This window comes from Jaculus jaculus, chromosome 10 (genome assembly GCF_020740685.1).
Source record: "Jaculus jaculus isolate mJacJac1 chromosome 10, mJacJac1.mat.Y.cur, whole genome shotgun sequence".
Classification (NCBI taxonomy): domain Eukaryota; kingdom Metazoa; phylum Chordata; class Mammalia; order Rodentia; family Dipodidae; genus Jaculus; species Jaculus jaculus.
The window spans coordinates 4,257,475-4,284,655 of record NC_059111.1 but is presented as its reverse complement, the minus strand read 5'-3'; the positions used below and the strand labels follow the sequence as shown (position 1 = coordinate 4,284,655).

The 27,181-nt window shown below is 38.0% G+C and overlaps 1 protein-coding gene across 5 annotated transcripts in view; it reads left to right on the top strand.

The window, feature by feature from the left end:
* Znf280d (zinc finger protein 280D) overlaps nt 1–27,181 on the top strand; it is an 85,554-nt gene that overhangs the window by 30,573 nt on the left and 27,800 nt on the right. For all 5 annotated transcript variants that reach the window (XM_045160176.1, XM_045160177.1, XM_045160179.1 and 2 more), the window contains exons 5-13: nt 357–422; nt 519–655; nt 10,337–10,406; nt 15,080–15,244; nt 15,400–15,509; nt 19,526–19,740; nt 22,655–22,812; nt 24,227–24,327; nt 25,939–26,085. In XM_045160176.1, the coding sequence (XP_045016111.1) occupies nt 357–422; nt 519–655; nt 10,337–10,406; nt 15,080–15,244; nt 15,400–15,509; nt 19,526–19,740; nt 22,655–22,812; nt 24,227–24,327; nt 25,939–26,085 (1,169 nt within the window). The remainder of the gene's footprint in view (nt 1–356; nt 423–518; nt 656–10,336; nt 10,407–15,079; nt 15,245–15,399; nt 15,510–19,525; nt 19,741–22,654; nt 22,813–24,226; nt 24,328–25,938; nt 26,086–27,181) is intronic.

Sequence of the window (27,181 nt, the reverse complement as noted above, 5' to 3'; positions counted from 1 at the left end):
TGCAGGCAAACACCTAAACTGCTAAGCCATTCCTCCAGCCCTGAGATACTGTTGTTTTGGTTGTAGATTGTGTATAAACATGTCATTGGAAGAGACTTAGTAACTTTGTGTTTTATTTCTTTGTCATGCAGTGTTTTATCAGTGTTGTACCTCTGGACAGTTGGTTGTAATAGGATGGACTGTGTTTATCAAGACAGTTAAGGCTGATAACCTTAGCTGAGAAGATGTATGTATTTAAAATTAACTATTTTTAGTAGTAACCTACATCCTTCCAAGAATGTTTCCAATTCATGATGTCAATCATCTTAGTATATGTTTCATTCAAATGATGAATTTTAAAATAACTTTTTTTGTAGATATTTTGAACAGAGTTAATCCCAGCTCATATTCAAGGGGAATAAAGAATGGCGCACTCAGTCGAGGTACAGTATCGTTGTACTGTTTTAATTTTAAAGTGAAGTATTTTGTCAAAATTATGTATAAATAAAATCTATATATTGAATAATTTTAAAATCTAGGTATTACTACTGCATTCAAGCCAACAAGTCATCACTACCTGAACCCATCAAATCCAGTGGCTGCCTCACCTGTCAGTTTTCGTCCTGCTTCTAGATCTTCAGATAGCTCCACTATTGTTCAGCCTTTTTCTAAACCTGTAAGTGTTTTTGAAACTACACAGTCAGCTCAGGGATACATTGAATTTTATTTATCCACACCAGTAATATCCTGCTAGAGTTTTGAATTGTCAAAGGTTGATATCTTGTAGCAGCATTGGAATCAGAAAATGTCAGCAGTTTTAGAACTTAGCAAGTACTCAGAGGAATAGCTACTGGAGCTGAGTACCCACCTTGTTAGTAAATCAGAGAATGTGTGTAGACGGATTGGTATGATTGTAAAAAGCAGACTGTTGGAACATGAATAAAAGTATTATCATAATGAGTATAGCATAATGACAAAATGTTAGAGATTGCAAGGTAGCCCTGGTGTTCTTAATTGGGGTAATTATTGAGGCTATCAGAGCTTTGTATTCTGAAAATACATGCTCATACTTTAGTTTGAAGAATCTTAATAAAAACTAATAGATTATGCTAGTAGTTTATTTATTGAGCTACTAATGCACATAGAGATTTATGTTAAATGCTATACATATAAGTAATGTGTACTAACCAGTTGTACCACTGGAGCTCCTAAATGCTCCACATAAATTAATCTCATTTAATTTTTATTGATTTTTTTAATCTTTTTGAATTTTTATTTTGTTTGAGAGAAATAGAAAGGGGGGGAGAGAGCAAAAAGAAAAAAAAAAAATTGGCTGTGCCAGTGCCTTGAGCCACTGTAAATGCGTTCCAGACACATGTGCTACCTTGTGCATCTGGTTTACATGGACCCTGGGGAACTGAGCCTGGGTTCTTTGGCTTTGCAGGCAAATGCCTTAAACACTGAGCCATCTCTCCAGCCCTCCTTTAATTTTTAAATATTCTTATGAATTAGGCACTGTTGTTATCCCCAGTTTGTAGATAGGAAACTGAGGTTTACGTGGGTTAAAGATTCACTCAAGATCATGATCACATAACTGGATAGATGTGGGATTTCAGCTTAGGCTAATCCATAGTTTATATGTATATGCATATATGTATGTTGTGTATGAATGGGTTTTTTTTTTGAGGTTGGGTCTCACTCTAGCCCAGGCTAACCTGGAGTTTACTATGTAGTCCCAGGGTAGCCGTGTATTTATGGTCAGTCTCCTACCTGTGCCTCCTGAGAGCTGGGATTAAAGGTGTGCACCACCACACCCAGCCCTAAACATATTTTTGATATTACATAATGAACTATGTCAGTATTTGAAATGATTCTGTGAATCCATTAGTTTCTAAACAACCAACGTGTCTGTTACTGAAGTGCATGAGTAAAAATCTAGTAAAGTAGATAGATAATTGATAGTCATAGATAATGACTCCATGGATCAGAGTACAAAAGTTCACAGGTGAAACCAACTAGAGATTTGGATAGAGAATCAAAATAGTATATGCACAGTCACCATTAAATACTACTCAACTGTTCCATTCCAAATACATAGTATCATGAATCTACATTTTTGTTACATTCTTTTTTTTTTTTTTTTTTTTGGTTTTTCGAGGTAGGGTCTCACTCTGGCTCAGGCTGACCTGGAATTCACTATGGAGTCTCAGGGTGGCCTCGAACTCTCGGAGATCCTCCTACCTCTGCCTCCCGAGTGCTGGGATTTTTGTTACATTCTTTAACCAAAATGATATGTCTGTCTTATTGAAAAGACAGACTATAGTAGTTTTTTTTTAATGTTTTATTTTTATTTTTTTATTTGACAGAGAAAGAGGAAGGGAGGGAGGGAGAGAGAGAGAGAGAGAGAGAGAGAATGGGCACGCCAGGGCCTCCAGCCACTGCAAACAAACTCCAGATGTGTGCACCCCCTTGTGCATCTGGCTAATGTGTGGGTCCTGGGAAATTGAACCTGGGTCCTTTGGCTTTGCAGGCAAACCCCTTAACTGCTAAGCCATCCCTCCAGCCTTGTAGTAGGGGTTTTTGTTTGTTTTGGTTTTTCGAGGTAGGGTTTCACTCTGGTCCAGGCTGACCTCGAATTCACTATGTAGTCTAAGGGTGGCCACAAACTCATGGCAGTTCTCCTATCTCTGCATCCAAAGTGCTGGGGTTAAAGATGTGTGCCACTACGCCCGGCTCCTGTAGTACTTTTTAATTAAGCTAGACTTAAAGAAAATTGCAAAACTGTGAAACAATGCACCTCCACTATTTTTTGTGTATAAGTCATTTTTTTGGTTAAAATGGTATTTATGTTGATCTATAGTGGTTTTATTTTTGTTATTTCAAAAGCAAATTAAATATTTAGTATTTTCTGGTTTAACTTTAGGTATGGTAAATATCAATAAACACAACCAATATAACCCATCTTTTTGGGTTTAGTCATTTTTAAATGTGTAAAAAGCTTTTGAGGCTAGAAAGTTAGGTACCTTAGAGAAATAGTAATAAATTCCTCTAAAGTATTTGTTTTTATATAACGAGAACAATAAGTGAGACCACAGAATTTTTATCTTAGACTCCTCTAATACAAAGACCATTATTTATAATGTTTTAAAGACTATAGTAGACATTCCTGAAGTGAGGTGGAAAGCTACTTAGAATGTACAGTCCTTTGCTGCTGTTGAAACCAATTTAACTTACTGATTTTTTTTCTGTCATAAACTAATTGGCATTTGGGGTGGGGGGTGATTAGAAAGAGAATATTTAATGTATATGGATCTATAAAAATCTAATATTCAGGGCTGGAGAGATGGCTTAGCGTTTAAGCGCTTGCCTGTGAAGCCTAAGGACCCCGGTTCGAGGCTCGGTTCCCCAGGTCCCACGTTAGCCAGATGCACAAGGGGGCGCACGCGTCTGGAGTTTGTTTGCAGTGGCTGGAAGCCCTGGCGCACCCATTCTCTCTCTCTCCCTCTATCTTTCTTTCTTTCTGTGTCTGTCGCTCTCAAATAAATAAATAAAAAATTTTTTTAAAAAATTCTAACATTCAAACTCAGGGGAAGAAAATAGCAAAGCTGCAGGTTTGGGCTATTATAAATGTTAGAAACTCGAACTTTCTCAGCTTAGAATATTATATTTCTATGGGCACAGTTTATAAGTTAAAGCACCTAGGTTGGTGGTTCTCATTCCTGGGTTAATTTCATAAAACCGGGTTGTTAGTTGACTTGTGTGGGGGCCTGGAAATGATGTATTTTAAAACCTCAGTGAAGTACTGTGTAGTCACTTAAGAATGACTGGTATTTGGAATGAATGAAAAGTCTTTCTTATGATTGAACGTTTTTGTAACTTATTTTTTAAAATATTATTTATTTATTTATTTATTTGAGGCAGGAGAGAAAATGGGCATGCCAGGGCTTCCGGCCACTGAAAATGAACTCAGACACATGCACCCCTTTGTGCATCTGGCTAATGTGGGTCCTGGAGAATTGAACCAAGAACCTCTGGTTTTGGCAGGCAAATGCCTTAACTGATAAGCCATCTTTCCAGCCTTTTGTTCTACTTTTTTTTTTTTTAATTTTAATTTTTATTTACTTTTGAGAGAGAGAGAGAGAATGGGCCTGCCAGGGCCTCCAGCCACTGCCAACGAACTCCAGATACATGCCCACCTTGTGCATCTGGCTTATGTGGGTCCCAGGGAATTGAGCTTGGGTCCTTAGTCTTTTTTATTTATTTATTTATTTATTTGAGAGAGACAGACACAGAGAGAAAGACAGATAGAGGGGGAGGGAGAGAATGGGCGCGCCAGGGCTTCCAGCCTCTGCAAACGAACTCCAGACGCGTGCGCCCCCTTGTGCATCTGGCTAACGTGGGACCTGGGGAACCAAGCCTCGAACCGGGGTCCTTAGGCTTCACAGGCAAGCGCTTAACTGCTAAGCCATCTCTCCAGCCCAAGGGGTCCTTAGTCTTTGCAGGCAAGAACCTTAACCATTAAACCATCTGTCTAGCCCATAATTGAGAATTTTAATACATGTACATACTTTAATTTGATTATACTCCCCTTATCTCACCCTCTTTCCTCCCTATTCTCCACCCCATTCTGCTGATCTTCCTCCTTTTGTTAAATAGTTATGTTTTGATGTCTCATTCTTTTTGTCCTCCTCTGTGATCTATGTCAAAACGTTGATAAGCTCCATACTGCACAGGTCTTGTTGGGGTAACAGCATCCACTATGAAATCATGCATGCATCAAGTAAATTCATGACCTGGTAGACAGTGTCCCAAAGTGCTCCTCACACTATGGCTCTTATATTCTTTCTATTCCCTAATCTGCAATGTTTCCTAAGCCTTGGAGGGTGTAACCGAGATGAGTGGTTGAGTATTGAATACTCAACAGCCTCTAGTAATTCAACTTTGGTGAGTTTTGGAGTTCAGTCAGTGTCTGCTATGATATTTACAGTGAAGCTTCTCTGACTAGCATTGAGAGCACACTACAATTTTTCCAGCACCTCCACAATGCTCCCTGAGCTCTGGCAGTTGGGGTAGAGATGGAGTGGTAGGCACTGTCGCTTGTTCTCTTCACCATGGTGAGTCTAGGATCTCCCTGGGATTCGCCATCATCTGCATCAAAAAAAGTTTTTCTAACCAAAAGTGAGAACAGCCTTAATCTATTTATAAACATAACCCTTCAGAGGGCAATTTGATGGGCACAGCATGCATATCCATTTAGCCAAAGAATAGTGGTAGCTTCCCACCTATGACCTATGACTTATGACCTTTTCAGCTATATAGGTTGTGACTCAGCTAGCACTACCACATGTATTGTCCCCCTGCTCCCATGGCATGGGCTTCAAATCCAGTTAAGGAATAGTTGGTTACCCTCATAATTGACATGCCATTATTGCAACAATGTGCACATCTTGCCTGTCTGGTCCACTGTATAGTTTGTGGGAGTCTTATTTAAGGAATTTTTCCCTAAATGTTGGAACTTGTCTTTAAAAGTTATTATTAATTTTAATAAATTATAATTAATATATTAATATTTTAATATTTAATGTCATGCTTTGTGTATGGTTACTTTTTCATGAAATTTCTTTGTACTTTAACACCCCTTTCAGGTTGGCAGGGATGGAATATTATCACATAAAATCTGTATGGTACAGCTTTTATGCATGCGTTTTGTATAATTAGTCAGACATCATTTTTAATTTCAGCTCTATTAGTAGTAGAAGATGCTATACTTGGAGCCTTCCTCAACCACACCTAACCCTGGTTTACCTCTTCACGAAATGGGTAATAATCCTAAGGCTGTATGAGTATTGTGATAACTACACTTGAAGAGATGGCTTAGTGATTAAGTGCTTGTCAGTGAAGCCTAAGGACCCCGGTTAGAGGCTTGATTCCCTAGGACCCATGTAAGCCAGATGCATAAGGTGGCACATGGATCTAGAGTTCGTTTGCAGTGGCTGGAGGCCCTGGTGCACTCATTCTCTCTATATCTATCTGCCTCTTTCTCCGTCACTATCAAATAAATAAAAATTTAAAAAAAGAAAATGTAAATGGGCTGGGCAAGTTGGGGCTCACCTTTAATCTCAGCACTAGGGAGCTAGAGGTAAAAGGATTGAATTTGAGACTAGAGTGAATTCCAGGTCAGCCTGGATTAAAATGAGACCATACCTTGAAAACAAAATAAAAAACCTAAATTTCCTTTTTTTGGGGGGGAGGTTTGTTTTGTTTTGTTTTGTTTTGTTTCGTTTTTTTCAAGGTAGGGTCTTGCTTTAGCCCAGGCTGATCTGGAGTCTTAGGGTTACCTTGAACTCATGGCATTCCACATACCTCTACCTCCAAAATGCTGGGATTGAAGATCTGTACCACCACACCTGGCTTAGTTTCCCATTGTTTTAAAGTGCATAAAATATTTACTTCTATAAAGTAAGATTGTGCTTGGCTATACTTAAGTCATGGGATTATTGTTCTTTTTTTTTTAGTATTCTATGTTAAGGCTCTCATGCCCATATCTGTCTTTTAGCCCTCTGATTTTACATGTGCTTTTGGTTAGAATAACTTCTTTCAGTCACTAAAATAATCTTATGTCAGTAAAGCTAGTAACAAAATGATATTCTTTTTTTTTTAAGTAAAGACCTTTAATTTCCTCATAGTATAGTTTTATTGTTTCTTCCATAATAGTCAGATGTGCAAGAAATTTCACAAGAACAATGTCAGCAAGCTCTTAAGATGGCAACAAATTCTTCACAAGTCAACAGGCTCTTGAATCCACAAAGAGACAAAAGTAACATAAGGTTAAAAAATGTTAGAGAAGCCGGGCGTGGTGGCGCACGCCTTTAATCCCAGCACTCGGGAGGCAGAGGTAGGAGGATCGCTGAGATTTCGAGGCCACCCTGAGACTACACAGTGAATTCCAGGTCAGCCTGAGCCAGAGTGAGACCCTACCTCGAAAAACCAAAAAAAAAAAAAAAAGTTAGAGAGGAAATTGCATCAAATGATATTCTTAAAACTTAATTATACTTCAATTTATAATTGTAAAATAAGAAAAACCCTTATGTTTCTACTATAAAATAATACATATTTTCAGAAGAAATTTTAGAAGTGAGAAACGTACACTGTTTTGTTACTGAACATTCTGCATGGAACATACCATTGACTCTTTCTCAAGAACTTGATAATAATGATTACATGAGTGCTGGAGAGATGATGGTTTAGTGGTTAAGGAACTTGCCTGCAAATCCCAAGGACTTGGGTTTGTTTCCCCAGTACTCACATAAAGCCAGATGCATAAGGTAGCACATTCATCTGGAATTTGTTTGCAGTGGTTAGAGGCCCTAGAGCACCCATTCTCTCTCACTCAAATAAATCAATAAATAAAATACTTTTTAAAATGATTACATGATACTCTGCCAATTTATTGAACCAGGCACATTTTTTTGGCTATTATAAATATCCATTAAACTTTGATTTCCTTGAAAGTAGAATGATGGGATCAAATGGACCTTTTAAAGATTCTGACAGTTACTGGTAAAACTGTCATGCAGATAATAGTACCATAATATAACCTATGCTTTTATTTTATTTTATTTTATTTTGAGGTAGGATCTCACTGTAGCTCAGGCTGACCTGGAATTCACACTGTAGTCTAAGGTGGCCTCAAACTCATGGTGATCCTCCTACCTTTGCCTCTCTAGTGCTGGGATTAAAGGTGTGTGCCACCATGCCTGGCTTTAATATAACCTATACTTTTAGAGAGACTGATAGCTGCTATTGAAACTCATGTGGATATTGTACCAGAATACACCTTACATTTTTAGAGACTAATAGCTACTGGTGAAACTCATGCAGATATTGTACCAGAATATAACCTATACTTGTAGAGACTTTGATAGCTACTGGTGAAATTGTTATGCATTTTCCCAGAATATAACCTGTACTTTGCCAGTAGTGAATATTATCATCTCTTGTTATTTTTTATTTATTTACTTATTTATTTAAGAGGGAGGGGGAGAGAGAATGAGAGAGAATGGGCACACCAGGGCTTCTAGCCACTGCAAATGAACTCTAGATGGATGTGCCACCTTGTGCATCTGGCTTACATGGGTCCTGGGTAATCGAACCTAAGTCCTTTTTGGCTTTGCAGACAAGTGCCTTAACCAGTAAGCCATCTCTCCAGCCCTCACTTGGTAATTTTAAATTCATTCAAACTAGTATTAGTCTTACCAGATCAATAGTAGTAAGTTCCAATATTTCCCTCACCTAGTTTCTCTAACGTTAAGTCTTTCTGGTTACAGTTAAGCAGTTAACCTTAACTACTAAACTGTAGATTCTTTATTAGAACTTTGCCAGGTTTTTCCATTCATGTGACTTTTTTCTTTCCTGGTTGTGTTTGTGATCCTAACTTACAGTTATTTCTTCTTTTTTTTTCTTTCCCCAAGATAGGGTCTCACTGTAGCCCAGGCTGACCAGGAACTCACTCTGTACTCTCAGGCTCCTACCTCTGCTCCCTCGTGCTGGGATTAAAGGTGCATGCCACCACGCCCAGCTTATCTTCACATATATTTTTAAACATTTTATTTATTTATTTATTTAAGAGAACAAGGCAGAGAGAGAGAGAGAATGGGTGGGCCAGGGCCTCCAACCACTGCAAATGAATTCCAGATGCATGCGCTCCCCAGAGCATCTGGCTTACACGGGTCCTGCAGAATCAAACCGGCATCCTTTGGCTTTAGAGGCGAACACCTTAACCGTTAAGCCATCTCTCCAGCTCTATTTCTTCATATTTTTGACAGCTATTCTTTCTTAAAATAGTGCCAATTTAATCATTAAACATTGCTAGTTTTCTTTGTAATTCCCTGTGTAGTAAGTAGAAAAAAATGTATATCCAGGATATTTGTCATTTGTATTTTGCTTTTGAATCAGATATGTCCTCTGGCCTACACTTGATATGTCGCTGAGGATGACCTTAAACACTTGATCCACCTGCTTCTACCTCCCAAATCCTAAGATTACAGGTGTGCACCATGATGGTCAGCTATACCCCCTCCATCATGCATGGTTTTGAGTTTTTTCAAAATGTTGCCATTTTATTTATTTATTTTATGTTTTTGTTTTTTGGTTTTCGAGGTAGGGTCTCACTCTAGCTCAGGCTGACCTGGAACTCACTCTGTAGTCTCAGGATAGCCTTGAGTTCACGGCAATCCTCCTACCTCTGCCTCCCGAGTGCTGGGATTAAAGGTGTGTGCCACCACACCTGGCTCAGTGTCGCCATTTTAAAACTTGCATGCTGTCCATTCTCCATAGTGATTGTGCCTGTTGTGACATATATTTGTGTATATGTCCATGCATATCACTATATTTCACTTATATTAGAGCATGTGTCTACAAGTTGTACTTTTCATAAGTATTTATATTAATATCTTACATAAGAATGTACAATGTTTTGTACTTGGACCATATCATGGCTTATCTCATACTTTTCATTGCTCTCGTTTCAAGGTCTTCCTGTTAGCTTGAGGAAAAATTCCTTTGATCTCCAGGTCTGCAGGAGTAGGGCCAGTGGCTGAGATACTCTGTAAACAACTTGTATTCTAATCCCTGTCTTATTGGCAGTCTTCTTTCTCCCCCTGTGGGCCAGGCTGCTTTCATACTTCCGCTGTGATGTGGGTGCTTCCCTAACCTAGCACACATTTTAGTGGGGTGATTACAAGAATAAGGGAACTATTTTTCTAACCCCATGGTATAGGCATTTGTCCTAAAAAGATAGTTCAAGAATCTATTTCCTGTGATAAATTCATCTGTCACATGAGGATATGGTACAAGACTGATTTATGGATTGCCCTGATATTTGGGGGGGGGGTGATTTTTAGGAGTTACAGAAGCTTTTAAGTTTTATATTCATGTCAGTGTACTTTTTTCGTGCCCAGAGATTTTGCTGGATCTTTCATTTACTTTATGTATCATCCTTACTAAAATAAAGTGGGTTTGTGTTTCTTTTACTTTGAAAGAATTGCATTAGAATTTTGCTATCCATGTTAGGTGACCAGTTTTAGTTGTGCAGTCAGGAATAAACCAGCTCTATTAGCTTGTTTTCCATTTTAGTACATGATAACATGGGCCAATGAATAATTATTTTTGTGCTTTTTAACTTGTTAATAATTGAATTATTAACAGGTATCTTTAAGATATTGGCACAGTATTGGTTTTGTAAATGTTTGAGAAGCAGAATATTTATAGTCTGTGAGATGTAACATTCTTCCTTTGGAATATTTAACAGGGTTACATAATGAATTCACCAAGGGTTGTATTTAATAAATCTTCACAGGTACTGTTTGACTTGACCCAGGATACAGGATTGTCGTGTTACCAAGGGGTGCCGACGCTATCTGTAGCAGGTTGGTTTGATTACTTTTTCCCAAAAATAACCAAAAGAAGCTAGATGAGTATGCATATAGCATTGACTCTGTTTTGAAGCTGTTCCTTGGTGTGAAGATTTTCATATATTGTAATGTGGACTGTAGGCCTAATGGCTTCTAAAAGTTTTGTGGGTGGTTTTATGTTAAGTCTTGACTTAACCACATTCTCCCTTGCAGTCAACCTTTAAATAAACTTAAAATAACACCTGTGAATTAGAGAATTCCTCAGATTTCTAACCATTATTAAGAAAATGAGTTTCATTGGCCACTAGTGTGAAAAACTGTATGGTTATAGTTGATTGATTTCTTAATTAAATTAATGTCTTTCTATTCCAGTAAATAATTTCGGTATGTAGCTAAATGTGATTTTGAGGTGTTATGAAGTAGTCACAGTCAAAAAATGGTGGTTGGTGTGATGGTAAACACCTGTCATCTCAGCATTTGGGAAGCTGAGGCAGGAGGATTGTTGCCAGTTTGAGGTGAACCTGGGCCATGTAGATTCGGGTTCAAAAGCAAATAGTGATTTGTACTGTGTGGTATTCAGTGGAAAAATGGCTATTGAAGGAATAATTAGATGCACCTTTTGGAGATTTGCAATTCTATTAGTACATACCATAACAAATCCTCCATTAATCTAAAATATATTAGAACATTATGGGGCAGGCTTAGTTTACTGAAAATTTCTTGTAACCAAGACAGTTAATTCTTTTTTTTTTTCCCTTGGTTTTTCGAGGTAGGTGTTCACCCTAGCTCAGGCTGACCTGGAATTCACTATGTAGTCTCAGGGTGGCCTTGAACTCGTGATCCTTCAACTCTGCCTTCTGAGTGCTGGGATTAAAGGCATGCGCCACCATGCCTGGCCAGTTAATTCTTGTTCAGTACCAATTTGTGTGTACTTCAATACTTTGAATGGATAGAGATATGCGTGATATTATTGTATGTTTAGATTTTTTTTTTTTAATTTGTGAGCAGAGAGAAATAGAAGAGAGACAGAGAGAGAATGAGTATGCCAGCTTCTCTAACCATTGCATATGAACTCCAGAAACATGTGTCCCCTGTGCATCTGGCTTATGTGGGTCCTGGGATTTGAATGTGGGTCCTGGGATTCGAACCTGGGTCCTTTGGCTTCACAAACCTTAACCATTAAATCATCTCTCCAACCCCTGTGTTTAGATTTGTTACAGGTGAATCACTGGAGGATTTACCAGATTCTCCTGCAGTTTTTTTTTGTACAATAACAATGCTTACCTCGCATTTCCATTTTAGTAATACTCTATATGACACTCAATTCTCTGAGTGTCGTTGACATTCTTTATTAGAAGTGATTATGAACCCCTAGTTAGTATAGGTAAGAGTGGAATGAAACAAGGGCAAACATTTGTGTTTACTTTGGCTTTACAAAGCTATGGGAAGTAAGGACAAATAATGATTCCTACTCTCCCTCTCAGTTTTCAGTTAGAGAGTGAAACTTTATCTTGAGCAGTAAGTAAGACAGTGAAGAAGATAAAGGCTTGAACTTCTATAAGGAGTTTTAAGTCTTTATCAAATTAGCTTACATCTTTACACTTCCCATGGAAGAGCACTTGGAAGGCAGAGGTAGGATAATCGCTGTAAGTTCGTGGCCACCCTTACCTCTTTACACTTCCTACAGAAGAGCACTTGGGAGGCAGAGGTAGAATAATCACTGTGAGTTCATGGCCACCCTGAGACTATATAGTGAATTCCAGGTCAACCTGGACTAGAGCGAGATCCTACCTTGAAACACACACACACAAAAGCTGTCCATTTTCATGCATGCATTATATACTGCATTCAGTTCTGTACCCCTGGGGGTTATCAGAAATGATATTTTAACTCTTGCTTCACTTTACTTATCAAGTTCAAAGGTGACATTAAAGAATTATCATACATAAAAAAGAATTATCATACATGATAATTATGATTATAATATGTGCTGTGTGTCCCATAGCATGATTAAAGATTGCTGTCTATGGAGGTTGTGGAGGCTTGAGAAGATTGGGTTTGAGTTTGGTCTTGAATGAAGAAAGGCAGAGAGCTGTTTGCAGTGGGAACAGCACTGCCCAAGAACAGCGGAAAATAAGCTACAGGGGTTAGAATCTAAAACAAATGTATAGTAACTTTATTTATTCTTGAGATTTCTTATGTTAAAATCATACATTCATTTGCTTTCATCACCAGTTATCATCATAAATCAGGATACCATCCACATTGATTTTTTGTTGTTGTTGTTTTGTTTTTTGAGGTAGGGTTTCAGTTTGGTTCAGGCTGACCTGGAATTCACTTTGTAGTCTCAGGGTGGCTCTGAACTCATAGAGATCCTCCCACCTTTGCCTCCCAAGTGCTGGGATTAAAGGCGTGCGCCACCACACCCGGCCCACATTGATTTTTTGAATAAGCTAAGCATGTTACATGAGTGCAAACATGATCACACTATAGAGAATCTTATAAAAATATTTATTTGCGCCGAGTGTGGTGGTGCTAATCCCAGCACTTGGGAGGCAGAGGTAGGAGGATTGCCAAGAGTTCAAGGCCACCCTGAGATTACATAGTAAATTCCAGGTCAGCCTGTGCTAGAGTGAGACCCTACCTCAAAAAATAATTAATTAATTTAAAAAAATTGCAAATAAAGAGGAGGGAACAGAGAAAGAGAGAATGAGGGTACACTCACCAGGGCCTGTTGTCCCTGCAAACGAACTGCAGATGCATGAGCCACTTTTTATATTTGCCTTTACATGTGTATTGGAGATTTGAACCCAGCCTGTCAGACTTTATAAGCAAGGACCTTTAACCTCTGAGCCATCTCTGCAGCTCCAGAAGAATATTTTTGATGCACCTACAGTATAGTTGTCTATAATCAAACATTTTCATGATTGGAGGGGGGTTATCATTTTTATGTTAGCTTAAAGGACAGAACAGCAGATATCTAGTATAGTACACAACTTTTCTTTTCTGGGGGGGGGGGTTTCGAGGTAGGGTCTCTTTCTAGCCCAGGCTGACCTGGAATTCACTCAGTAGTCTCAGGGTGGTCTTGAACTGACATTGATCCTCCTACCTCTACCTCCCGAGTGCTGGGATTAAAGACATGCACCACCACACCTGGCTTAGTACACTTATTTTCATGGCATGTTTGACCTTACTAAAAAACGGGTAGTAGGGGCTTGAGGAGATGACTCTGGTTAAAGGTGCTTGCTTGCAAAGCCTGAAGGCCTGGTTTGATTGCCCAGTACCCACATTAAGCCAGATGTACAAGGTGCAACATGCATCTGGAATTCATTTACAGTCGTAGTAGGTTCTGGCATGCCTATTATCTCTCTCTTCTTTCTTTCTAAATAAGTAAATATTATAAAAAATGGATATATCAGTCTGTTGGAATGTTTTACCCTAAACTTTAGATAAAATAATGCTGACAGTAACTTAATTATTACTGATTCTTTTCTATGTACCAGTGTTAGAGTGCTTTGAATACATAGTTTCTTAAAACAACTTTTTTGTTTTGTTTTTTGAGGTAGTATCTTTTCTTTTTTTTTTCAAGGTAGTGTCTTGGTCTAGCCCAGGCTGACCTGCAGGTAACTGTAGTTTCAGGCTGGCCTCAAACTCAGAGGGGTCCTCCTGCCTCTGCCTCCCAAGTGTTGGGATTAAAGGTATGCGCTACTGTACCTGGCAAAAGAAGTATCTTTTAAAAGAAGTAACTAAAGCTCAGTGAGATTAAGATAAAAATACACAGCTAGAGAGTGACAGAGTCTAGAAATGCTTCAAATATTTCTAATATTTACAATGTCTGCCTTTAGTGTACAGTTGTGGTTATTACAACATAATGTGTAATTTTAGAATCCTTTGTACAAAGTATTTTCAAAAAGTCTGTATCCTACATGATTATAGCCTAAAGAGCCCCATTTCTCTGGCCAGTTATCTAAATAAGGCTAAAATCCTTTAGCCTTTTAGTAATGGATTTCAAATAGAAAAGTATTTTAAGAAGTAAATACTTGTATAAGCATATCCTTACGTAAATTCTAATAAAATGGAAGAGTTTTTATTGGACATACTGTATGTATTCCCTGCAATGAACCCACTAAACTGGGGAAACACAGTATGAGCATCCTTACTTGGACTCCTGTCATTACGTATCCTTCCTAGTTGTTTTTACTGATACATAGCAAGAAATGGAGAATTCGCCCAAAGTCATAAGCAGAACACACTGAGGTTTTACTCAGTGGGAAAAGAACTTTAATGCACTGAAGCCTCTCAAGATAGTTTTCATGAACTTCAGAGTATTCTTGGCCTTTTTTTTTTTTTTTTGCTTAGAATATGTTGGTTTGGCTTCGTTTATAATAGCTACATATATATAAATATGCTTATATTTAATTGAAGCCATAATAAGAATGTTCTTGTGTAGGAAGATTGTTTTGCTAGTTAATTGAATATATACAGCCCATAATTTATGCTACATTATATATAACATGTATATATATAGTATATATATAACATATTCCCTGAATTAGTATCTTTCAGTTATTATTATTATTCATGTTATAAGTCAGTGATATGTGTAATTTAGCTCCAAAATATTATGCCTTGTCATAAGTAGTATTCTAAATAACATTAAAATATTTCCCCATTATTTAAATTTTTAGGTCTAAATGACAGTTCATTTTTATCAAAACGTCCTTCTGTTTCTGAAGTAAATAGTGTTAATCCAAAAAAGCCTAAGCCTAATGAGAGCACTGGAACAAACCCCTCCGCTGCAGTCCCTGCGGAGCCTCCTGCCCTGATGTCTCCCCCAGAGGGGCCATCCAAAGGTGAGCACAGGCTGTCGCGCAGACACGAGAGACTACAGCAGGACTTAGGCCAGTTCTAGGGGTGGCTGTATATTTAAAACCACTATGAGTGCCTATTTAAGGTTAAAAAGTGATGAATTTTGGATTGTAAATTAAATGATATGAATTTATTTTAGGTACAAATACCTCCTCAGATCAGTCTAAAAATGGAACACCTTTTCCAAGAGCTTGTCCAAAGTGCAATATCCACTTCAACCTTCTGGATCCTCTGAAAAATCACATGACGGTAAAACAGTTTCAGAATTTAACTTTAAAATGTTTGCAAATCCCTAAAAATATAAGTGATCATTTTATAATAAATAATGATTTGTCTTGATAATTCACATAAGAAATTTTGGGGGCTGGAGAGATAGCTTAGCGGTTAAGTGCTTGTGTGAAGCCTAAGGGTCCTGGTTCGAGGATCAATTCCCCAGAACCTATGTAAGCCAGATACACAGGCAGGCGCTGTGTCTGGAGTTTATTTGCAGTGGGTGGAGGCCCTGGCATGCCCATTTTCTTTCTCTCTCTCTCTCTCTCTCTCTCTCTCTCTCTCTCTCTTTCTCTCTCTCTTTCTCTGCATGTATGTATGTATGTATGTATCTGCCTCTTTCTCTGCCTGTTGCTCTCAAATAAATAAATAAAAATGAACAAAAAAAATATTTAAAGAAAAGAAATCTTGTCCTTGGGTATTTCCATATACTTAAAGTAAAATTGCATTAATGATGATTGTGTAAAATTTTGAAATGCTTTCTAAATCGTCAGATTGGATTAGGTCTTTGTTGTTGTTGTTGTTATTCAAGTTGGGGTCTTGCTTTCTTTAGCCAAGGCCTGCTATTTACTATGTAGTCTTATTATGGTCTCGAATTCACAGTGATCCTCTTATCTCTGCCTCCCACGTACTGAGATTAAAGGTATGTGTTACCATGCCCAGCAGCACTTTTTTTATTTTTGACAGTGTATTCTTTTTTTTTTTTTTAACATTTTTAATTTTTTGTCTTTGATTTATTTATTTATTTGCAAGTTGGCAGAGAGATAGACAGACAAAGAATGGGTACACCAGGGCCTCTACCCCCTGCAAATGAAATCTAGACACACACACTACCTTGTGCATCTGGCTTTATGTGGATTGACAGTATATTCTTACTGTGTTCTGATTTTAAATAGAACTGACATATCATTTGTTGATTACGTCATCATCTTCAGGTTTGAAAGGCATGTTAGTATGTATTTGATCTTTCAAAAACATTTATTTGAGAGAGATTAAATAAAAGGCAGGGCTGGAGAGATGGCATAATAGTTAAGGTGCTTGTATTCTTAAATGGTAAACAAAATATTTAAGATGATAAAATATCCTAATTACTGTTATTTGATCATTACCTAATGTTAAACATGAATGAGACCATCCTGTTTAAGACTATCAAAGCCAGGGGTGAGTTCAAAGCCACACTGAGACTACATAGTAAATTTCAGGTCAGCCTGGGCTAGAGCAAGACCCTACTGGAAAAAGAAAAATGAAAATAAAAATAATCAAAAATCAAAAAAATATAAAAATTAATGGGACCATTTTACTTTATATCTTATACATTTAGAAATATTAACTAAATTTTACTGTCACGGTACATTTCCATTTTTTTTTAAATATTTTTTAAATTTTTTATTTATTTATTTGAGAGTGACAGACACAGAGAGAAAGACAGATAGAGGAAGAGAGAGAGAATGGGCGCACCAGGGCTTCCAGCCTCTGCAAATGAACTCCAGACACGTGCGCCTCCTTGTGCATCTGGCTAACGTGGGACCTGGGGAACCAAGCCTCGAACCGGGGTCCTTAGGCTTCACAGGCAAGCACTTAACCACTAAGCCATCTCTCCAGCCCTACATTTCCATTTTTTAAAACGTGATTTGTAGATTATTTGTAATTTTTTGTTACAGGCAAATTGAAGTTGACTTTATTACAAAGATGTTCTCTCCTGAGTATAATGTTTTGTTTTAAAAATTTAATATATTTTATTTATTTCTTTATTTGAAAGAGAGAGAGGAAGAGGCAGATAGAATGGGCATGCCAGGCTTCTGCCTCTTCAGCAGTTTCCTGCTGGCATGCCCGACCTCTAACCACTGCAAACAAACTCCAGGTGCATGTGCCACTTTGTGCATCTGACTTAGATGGGTACTGGGAAATCAAACCTGAGTATTTACGCTTTGCAAGCAAACTATTTAACTGCTAAGCCATTTTTCCAGGCCCTACATTTTCTTTAAATGGAAACATTTAACATAATCAGATATCATACACTAATAAGTATAGTTTATCTGAGAGACTGTAATACATTAAGGTATTCATGATGACTTCATGTAGTCTTTAGAATGTTCTTTGAGATGGTTTTTTTTTTCTCAATTTTTATTAACATTTTCCATGATTATAAAAAATAATAACCATGGTAATAACCTCCCCCCAACTTTCCCCTTTGAAATTCCATTCTCCATCATATCCTTTCCTCATCTCAATCAGTCTCTCTTTTATTTTGATGTCATGATCTTTTCCTCCTCTTATGATGGTCTTGTGTAGGTAGTGTCAGGCACAGTGAGGTCATGGATATGCAGGCCATTTTGTGTCTGGAGGAGCATGTTGTAAGGAGTCCTACCCTTCCTCTGGCTCTTACATTCTTTTCACCACCTCTTCCACGTTAGACCCTGAGCCTTGGAAGGTGTGATTGAGATGTTACTCAGTACTCCAGTCAGTTCTTTCCAGCACTATGATACCTTCTGAGTCATCCCAAGATCACTGCCATCTGAAAAGAAAAGATTCTCTATCCAGAGTGAGAATAGCATTAATATAATTGTATAAATATTAAGAGAAGTGCTTACTGGGCAGTTTGATAAGCATAGTATATACACTTATCCAGACATCAGCAGATGTTATACCCCTAGGGTTTATGACTACCCCTGTTTTAAGTTTTCAGTATCAGGGGTGTGTTTCCCCCCCATGGAGCAGGCCTCCAGTCCAATTGGAGGACAGTTGGTTTCTACCATGACAGATGTGCCACTATTGCACCCGTTGGCTCATTTGGGCTGGCTGGCCAATTATAAGGCTTGAAGTGTCCACTGTTGAGTATCTTCACTGGTGGTATCTCTTTCTCCCATTGAACTACATGTAGAATGGCTTCTTCCCGCTTTCTGTCAGCTGGTCTACATGGAGGAGGTTACCAGCTCAGTTCCAGCAGGATTTCTCAGTGGCCTTGCAGCCCAAGTATGTGGAGTCTTCAACAATATGGAAATTTAATTTTAAGGAGGTTGAGAATGGATGGGACATGGGGGTCATCTGTCTGCTTGCCATTCCCCATACCTGAGGAACTACTAAACACAGAACACACAGAAAAATGTTACATCTTGAAACCTAGACTATGTAAATGTTATAAGAGAAAATTCATTTCTAGTGAATAAAATCAGTGTATCACATAAATTGTCTCTGATATTGAGCACTTTCACATGAGGTTTTTTTTTTCAATTTTGTTTTTGTTACTCTTTGTTTGAGGTAAGGACCCACTCTAGCCCAGGCTGACCTGGAATTCACTATGTGGACTCAGGGTGGCCTCGAATTCACAGTAATCCTTCTACCTCTGCCTCCTGAGTGCTGGGATTAAAGACATGTGCCGCCATGCTTGGCTCATGAGTTTTTAAAAACATGATATAGCTAATTGAGGTAATTAATGGGCTATCAACAATAAAAACACATCTAGCTCATCCAATTTGACTGGAGGCCCGCTCCATGGGAGGCAATACATTCCTGATAGTGAAAACTTGTAGTCACGAACCCTAGGGGTGTAACATCTGCTGATGTCTAGATAAGTGTATATACTATGCTTATCAAACTTCCCAGTAAGCACTTCTCATAATATTTATACCCTTATATTAATGCTATTCTCACTCTGGGTAGAGAATCTTTCCTTTTCAGTTAGCAGTGACCTTGGGATGACTCACAAGGTATCATAGTGCTGGAAAGCAGTGACTGGAGTACTGAGTAACATCTCGGTATCACCTTCCAAGGCTCAGGGTCTAATGCTGTGAGTTCAAGGCCACCCTGAGACTACATAGTGAATTCCAGGTCAGCCTGGACTAAAGTGAAGCCTTACCTCAAAAAAACCAAAAAGTAAAATGATTCAAGAGTGCTGGGATTAAACGCATGCACCACCATGCCTGGCAGTTTTTTTGTTTGTTTGTTTGTGTTTTACTATTTTTTAAAATAAATAAACTTTTCTCCCTCTCTTCCAGTATTGTTGTCCAGACATGATAAATAACTTTTTGGGATTGGCTAAAACAGAAATTTCAAGTCCAGCTCCGACCCTTGACTCAGAGAAAGGAAAATTGATCATGCTGGTGGGTGATTTTTACTACGGGAAGCATGAAGGCGATGTCCAGGAGGAGCAGAAGACCCACACGACCTTCAAGTGCTTCAGCTGCTTGAAGGTCCTGAAGAACAATATTAGGTGGGCTGATGCTTGCTTTATTTCTGTCTGGAAGCTGAAAGCTGTACACTCCAATGTGTCTTTACCTTGCACTCTCTGTGCTGTGCTGGGTCAGCAGCTTGAGTGCTGCCTCCTGAGAACAAGGCAGATTGCCCTTTTGGAAACCCGTTGCCCTTCTTGTGTTTCAGAACTGAACTTAGGAATCCTCATGCTTGTAGTTCCTTTGCACAGCTTAAGAAAGGACAAGGTTATTTTGACTGGAGACAAAGTGAACTTACTTTATCTTTTGACAGTGACCAAGGTATTTTTAGTAGATATTTCTTATTTTCTAAGCTATGTTTGAATGTTAGCTTTTTTTCACATTACAAGAAACATTTCTTCAGAAGCATCTAGGTTGACCTCCTTCATACTAATATTATTTAATGCTTTAGTCTTTCAATTCATGCTCATAGTTTTTAGGGTATGCATCTTGTGGGGAAATTTATTGGTTTTAGAGATACTCTAGATTTAGGAGACATGTCTACTTTGTTAAATGTGGATAAAAATTATTTCATTCCCAATGAAGTATTAAAAGTTGTGTGTACAAATCTTTTAACATTGTAGGGTTGCTGTTTTTGTAATCTTTGACTTACAGGGTACGTTATGAAGACGTCATCTGTAAGTAACAATATGATAACAAGGCAGCTAAAGACCACGTTTCATTGATTGTATAGCTCAAAATTTATACAAGGCAAGGCTTTTTTTCTACCATTTTATTTAAATATTTCAAATATTAATCAAAATAAAGAAATTTTTATTGTACATTGACCATGTTGATTCTACCCTTAACATTTACTATACTTGTTTTGTCATTGTTTTTAATTCTTCCTTCACACTTTTTTTTTATGCTATTCAAAATAAATTTCAGACCTGAGTACTTCTCTTATGTAAGAGATGTTTGTGTATTTTACACACACACACACACATACTCATATTCTACATGTAAGTATATATAATTACCATCTTTACACACTGACATAACTTCTGGTCCCAAGATTTATATAGTTTTTGGTGTGTTCTTCTGTGAAATGGTATAGTAATCGTCACTGTTTTGATAGTAGTGCTGTATACTTTTCAAAGTTCTCTCACACATCTTATTTCATGTGGTTTTCACATCCTTTGCTTCTCCTACAAACCTTAATCAGCACTAAGAGCTAAAGTTGCCTGTCGTTGAGTACAGGGAAGCTATGCTTCCAGCACTCTACTTGTGCAATGTCATCCTAGAGCTTTCCGCTTACTGCCATCATTCTAGTAAATTCCATCAGGAGACCATAGGAGGTATGGCAAAATACGTGCAAGTTTAGTTCACCTTGTTAAACTTTAATAATATGATGTGTATTGCAAGGTATTTTAATAACAATTTTTGGCTTATATTTTTATGATTAACTGTTTTAATATCTAATGTGAAAATGAATATAACTCTGCAGGAATTATTTCAGCAAACTCATCTCATATATTTATGTTATTAAAATACTTAGATAATTTAGGCATACTATATTTGATAACATCCAGGAATTGAGCATTTACAAAATAATATTTGGTAAATGTAACCTTAGTGATGAGTACCTCATGATCAAAGGAATTAAACCTGCTATTTGCCTTAGCTTTTCTCTGTAAATTCTGCCAGGGCAGATCGTTCATATAGAATAGTAAGAACATCAAGATTTTTACTGTGTTCTGTTGGCACACTGTTGTTGGGTTGTATTACTGTTTGCTCCCTATCGAGTATCACTAAAAACAGTTTGAATAATTTTGTTCTATGAACATATTGGCAAGAGGTTTGTCATTTTGTTTTTCCCCCATTCTCATATATCTGTTTGAGAAGTCTGAGCTCCAGGTAGAGACTTAAGTAAAAATTAAGTGTTTAGCTAGCTAGATAAGGTATTCCTTTATTAACAGGCCTAAGTGCCTCAGGCTTATTGGTTCATGGTCTTTAATCTGTATGTAAATATTTAGCCAAGACTAGGATTTTCTATGGTTATTTGTAAACTAGTGTTAAAACAGCAAAAGAAAAGATGTTTCCAGGTGTAGTACAACCTGCTGCAAAGAGATGCTGTGTTGTAGAGGTATGGAAAAGATGTAGACGTTACAGCCTTCGTCAGGGTTGTTATCCAAAATTGATGACCTTATCATGTGGTTTGGTATTATTTCCTGTGGTGTCTCAAAGTAAATGATTTTGTTAATTGATGTTCCAGTCCAAAAATTGTTGTTTTGGTTAAATAACTTTACTTTGATTTTATTATATGACTCCCTTAACTTCAGCAAAAGCTTTGGTAAGCTCTTTTAAAGATATTCTCATTAATGTTGTACTCTGGAAGGTTTCTGCTTATAGGAAGCCTTTTAGGGAAGCTGAAATAGCAGAATATAAAACTGAAAAATGGACAATGCCTACAAAGGGCACAGTCTGCAAGTTAGAATGAACAGCATGTGCCGACAGTAAACCAGTATCATTGAATAAAATGTAATCGTAGGCATTAAAACCGCTGTTACATGCATTTGAAAACCAGACACAAGTGAAAGTACCAGCTGGGATCTGGTATATGCGTTATAGGCTTTCCAAGGACGGTTTCTTTCCTTTAAACTTTTAATTGGCAAATATAGTTAGTACTTCATGTATGAAAAAGAAGGCTGCTGTTTCATCTGAAGTATGTTTAATCATTTGAAATAATAATTGCGTTATTTTAGTGATAATTTAGAAGATTACATTAATGAATTATCTTAAAAGAAAGATGTTTACTTAGCCACTGAAAGCAAGTGGTTATTTAAAACACACTTTTCTAGAGGACTATGAGGCTTTTTGAGTGATGTTCTATGTTTCGTGATGGAAGTTTGGGATGAGCAAGTGGGCTTCTCATTGGTGTTAACACCCGTATGGGTATGCTTACTGGTCATTCAGGTTCATGAACCACATGAAGCACCACCTGGAGCTTGAGAAGCAGAGCAACGAGAGCTGGGAGAACCACACCACCTGCCAGCACTGCTACCGGCAGTTCCCCACCCCCTTCCAGCTGCAGTGCCACATCGAGAGCACACACACGCCCCATGAGTTTTCCAGTGAGTTACACTTTCATTGAAGGTCCACATATATTCATTTGTGATATGAGTAACTAAGAAACTCTTTAAGTCTGTCTCTGGAATTTGGGGACAAAATTAAACAACTTAAGTTTTTAGATTTTCTAATTAAAAAAAATTTATTATTATTTACTTATTTGACAGTGACAGACAAAGAGGCAGATAGATAGAAATAGAGAGAATGGGTGCACCAGGGTGTCCGGCCACTGCAAATGAACTCCAGATGCGTGCGCCCCCTTGTGCATCTGGCTAACATGGGTCCTGGGGGATCTAGCCTCGAACTGGGGTCCTCAGGCTTCACAGGCAAGCGCTTAACTGCTAAGCCATCTCTCCAGCCCAGATTTTAAAAATTTTTAAATAATATTAGTTACTAAAATTAATGTCCCCCTTGTAAATAAATCATGCTTACTACCCTGGGAATACCCTCTATCTTACATGTAGAGGACTAAAATTAGAAGCTTCATATTAATAGGTTGTAAATATGACATCAGTGCCCTTTGTGTGTGTGTGTGTGTATACATACACATGTATATATATTATTTTTATTTATTTGAGGGGGCAAGACAATGGGCACAACAGGGCTTCCTGTCACTCACTGCCAACGAGCTATAGATGCATGCGCCTCCTAGTGCAACTGGCTTACATAGGTCCTGTGGAAATTGAACTGAAGCCATTTGGCTTTGCAGGCAAGCACGCTAACCGCTAAGCCATCTCTCCAACCCCATTTATATAATTTTTTAAAGTCTGGTGGCACATGCCTTTAATCCCAGTACTCGGGAGGCAGAGGTAGGAGGATCACTGTGAGTTCAAGGCCACCCTGAGAATACGAGTGAATTCCAGGTCAGCCTGGGCAAGAGTGAAACCCTACCTTGAAAAAACAACAAAAAAAGATTTGTTTATTAGAGACAGAGAGGGAGAGGGAGGAAATGGGTGCATGCCAGAGCCTCCAGCTACTGCAAACAAATTCCAGATGCACTAGCTGCCATGTGCATTTGGCTTATGTGGGACCTAGAGAATTGAACCTGGGACCTTAGGCTTCGCAGGCATGCTCCTTAAACACAGCCGTCTCTCCAGCCCCCATTTATATTTTAATAAGAAAAATATCTACAGTTATAGTTAAAGTTGCAGAATTTGGAGCTCAACAGCTATCTTTAGTTCAACCACATGAGTTTAGACAGATTACTTACGATTTAAATAATGGATGAAAGAAATACCTTCCTTCTCAAGCTGTAATAGGAATTACAGAGTTAATGTAAGTCAATAAGTCAGGTGTTTAAAACTTCTTGGCACCCAGTTAGCAAACTGTAACCGCTCACACTGAACTACTGCTTTTCTTGTTAATACAGATATATAAAATAACTTCAAATGTTATAATACCTTTCTCCTTACATTTCAGCCATTTGTAAAATCTGTGAATTATCATTTGAAACGGAACATGTTCTTTTACAACATATGAAGGATAATCATAAACCCGGAGAAATGCCATATATCTGCCAGGTACAAATGTCTGTTTGGAGTTTTGGATTGTTGGGGGAATTTCAAGATTTAAACCTAGTTAATAAGTATTAGCAAATATTTTCCATCAAGGGCCTAATGGTAAACATTTTTGATTTAAGAGGCAGGTAGAGCGAGAGAGAGAAGGAATGGGTATGGGTGTGCCAGGTCTTCCTGCCACTGCAAATGAACTCTGGATGCATGTGCCACTTTGTGCATTTGACTTCACGTGTGTACTGGGCAGTCAAACACAGACCATTAAACATTGTAAGCAGGTGTCTTTAACTGCTGAGCCTCTTTTCAGCCCCATTTGTCGTTTTTAAAAATAATTTTAAGGTTTGGAGGACTCAGCAGTTAAGGTGCTTGTCTGCAAAGCCTAACAACCAGAGTTTGATTTTCCACTACCCACATAATGCCTGGTGCACAAAGTAGTACATGCATCTAGAGTCTTGGCAGTGGCTAGCGGCCCTGACACACCCATTCTCTGTGTTTCTCTGCTTGCAAATACATAAATAAAATATTTTACAAAATGATAATTTTAAAATGCTTTTATTTATTTATTTGAGAGAGAGGGAGGATGAGGGTGGGTGCTCCAAGGCCTCTTGCTACTCCAAACCAACTCCAGATGCATGCATACTTTGCATATCTGGCTTCATATAGCTATTGGGAAATTGAACTTTTGCAAGCAAGTATCTTTAACCACTGAGCAACCTTCCCAACCCCATTTTAGTTTTTGAGAGCCTACCATTGCTTTTACAATCAGTCATTTCTGCCATTGTGCAAAAAAGCAGCCATCAACAGTAAGTGAATGAGTAGATGTGTCTCTTTTCCAATAAAGCTTGACTTATGGTTATTGAATTTTACATTTCATATAATTTTATATGTTATAAAATAGATTATAATTTTATTTAAACTACTCGGGTAAATGGAAAGTCCTTTGGCATATTCATACATTATAGGAGGAGTAGACAGTTTGTTCCACAGGCTGCTCATCTTGTACTAGACAGAGAAGACCCATGATGCAGAAACAAAGGGGCTTACCTTAGCACAGAGGGCAGGGTGGAGTCCAGTGGCTCACCTTAACACAGTTATGCAGGACTGTTGTTAAGTACTTTGAGGCAAGTGGTTTTTAGTTTGTTTGTTCATGAATTTGAATGAGTAGAAAAGCCAGAGAAAGATGACTTCTCTCACTTGGTCAGGAGACTACTTAAGAGTCTGCAGGAAAATGCTATTTTATTTAGCAGTTAAAATGTGTTACAGGACAAGATATTCCCATGCTTAAGAATTGAAGTCAAGATGGGAGTGACAGATAAGTAATCTCATTTTTTAAAAAGGGGTAAAAAAAAGGAAACCTGAATGTTTTTTGGTTTTTCGAGGTAGGGTCTCACTCTGGCTCAGGCTGACCTGGAATTCACTATGTAGTCTCACTGAATGTATATTTTGAGAAGCAGTCCTTAACTCTAACAGATGTTTATGTGTCTTTTAGTGCTTATATTAGTGGAACTCATGGTTTTGTCAGCCATCAACTGGATTAATACCCAGTGTTCTTCTAAACAGATCTGTCATTGTGATTTTGTTCGAAATCTTCAAGCTAATGTACTGTTGTGTTTCTAGGTGTGTAATTACAGATCATCCTCCTTCTCTGATGTAGAAGTGCATTTTAGAACCTCCCATGAAAACACCAAGAACCTGCTGTGTCCATTTTGCCTCAAAGTTATTAAAATCGCAACACCATACATGCATCATTATATGAAGCATCAGGTGAGATTTACTAACTTTTTTTTGTTGTTTTTTGGTTGTTTTTTTTTTTGAGGTAGGGTCTCACTCTAGCCCAGGCTGACCTGGAATTCACTATATAGTCTCAGGGTGGCCTTGAACTCACAGCTATCCTCCTATGTCTGCCTCCCCTAGTGCTGGGATTCAAGGCCTATGCCACCACACCCAGCTTCTATATATATACATACGTGTGTATATATATATATTTGGTTTTTAGATTTAATAATTTTTTAAAATATACTTTATTTTTATTCATTTTTTAAATATTTTATTTATTTGAGAGAGAGAGAGAGTGGGTGCACTAGGGCCTCCACCCACTGCAAATAAACTCCAGATGCATGCACCCCCTGTGCATCTGGCTTATGTGGGTCGTGGAAATTTGAACTGAGATCCTTTGGTTTTGCTGGCAAATACCTTAACCACTAAGCCGTCTCTCCAGCCCTATTTTTATTTATTTATGAGAGAAAGAGGCAAAGAGAGCTGGGTGTGGTGGTACATGCCTTTGGGAGGCAGAGGCAAGAGGATTGCTCTGAGTTCAAGCCCACCCTGAGACTACATAGTGAATTAATTCCAGGCCATCCTATGGTAGAGCAAAGCCCTACCTCAAAAAATGAGGGAGGGAGGGGGGAGAGAGAGAGGGAGAAAGAGAGAGAATATGGGTGCTCCACGAACTCCAGATACATGTGCTGCTTTGTGGCTAGCTTACTTGGGTCCTGGGGATACAAAACTGGATCCTTTTACTTTGCAGGGAAATGCCCTAACTGCTAAGCCATCTCTCCAGTCCAGATTTACTAATTTTTACGTATTTATGTAATGTTAGTGGAAAGACTTATTACCACTCAGCATGTTGATTAGATTTGTTCTTATTCGTTCCAAATAAGTAACGAATTTACAATTAATGGTGAATTACTTTGCAATTTCCACTTCTTTTCCATACTTCCCTTCTAGTGATGGCTTGTCCTACCAATAAAATTCTGAAAGATAACTAGAAATAGGAAGGAGCATGCAAGAGATTGGATACATGAGAGTCTAAGAGTAGGTATGGGAATCATTTGAAAGTTATCAAGGGAGGAAAAAGATG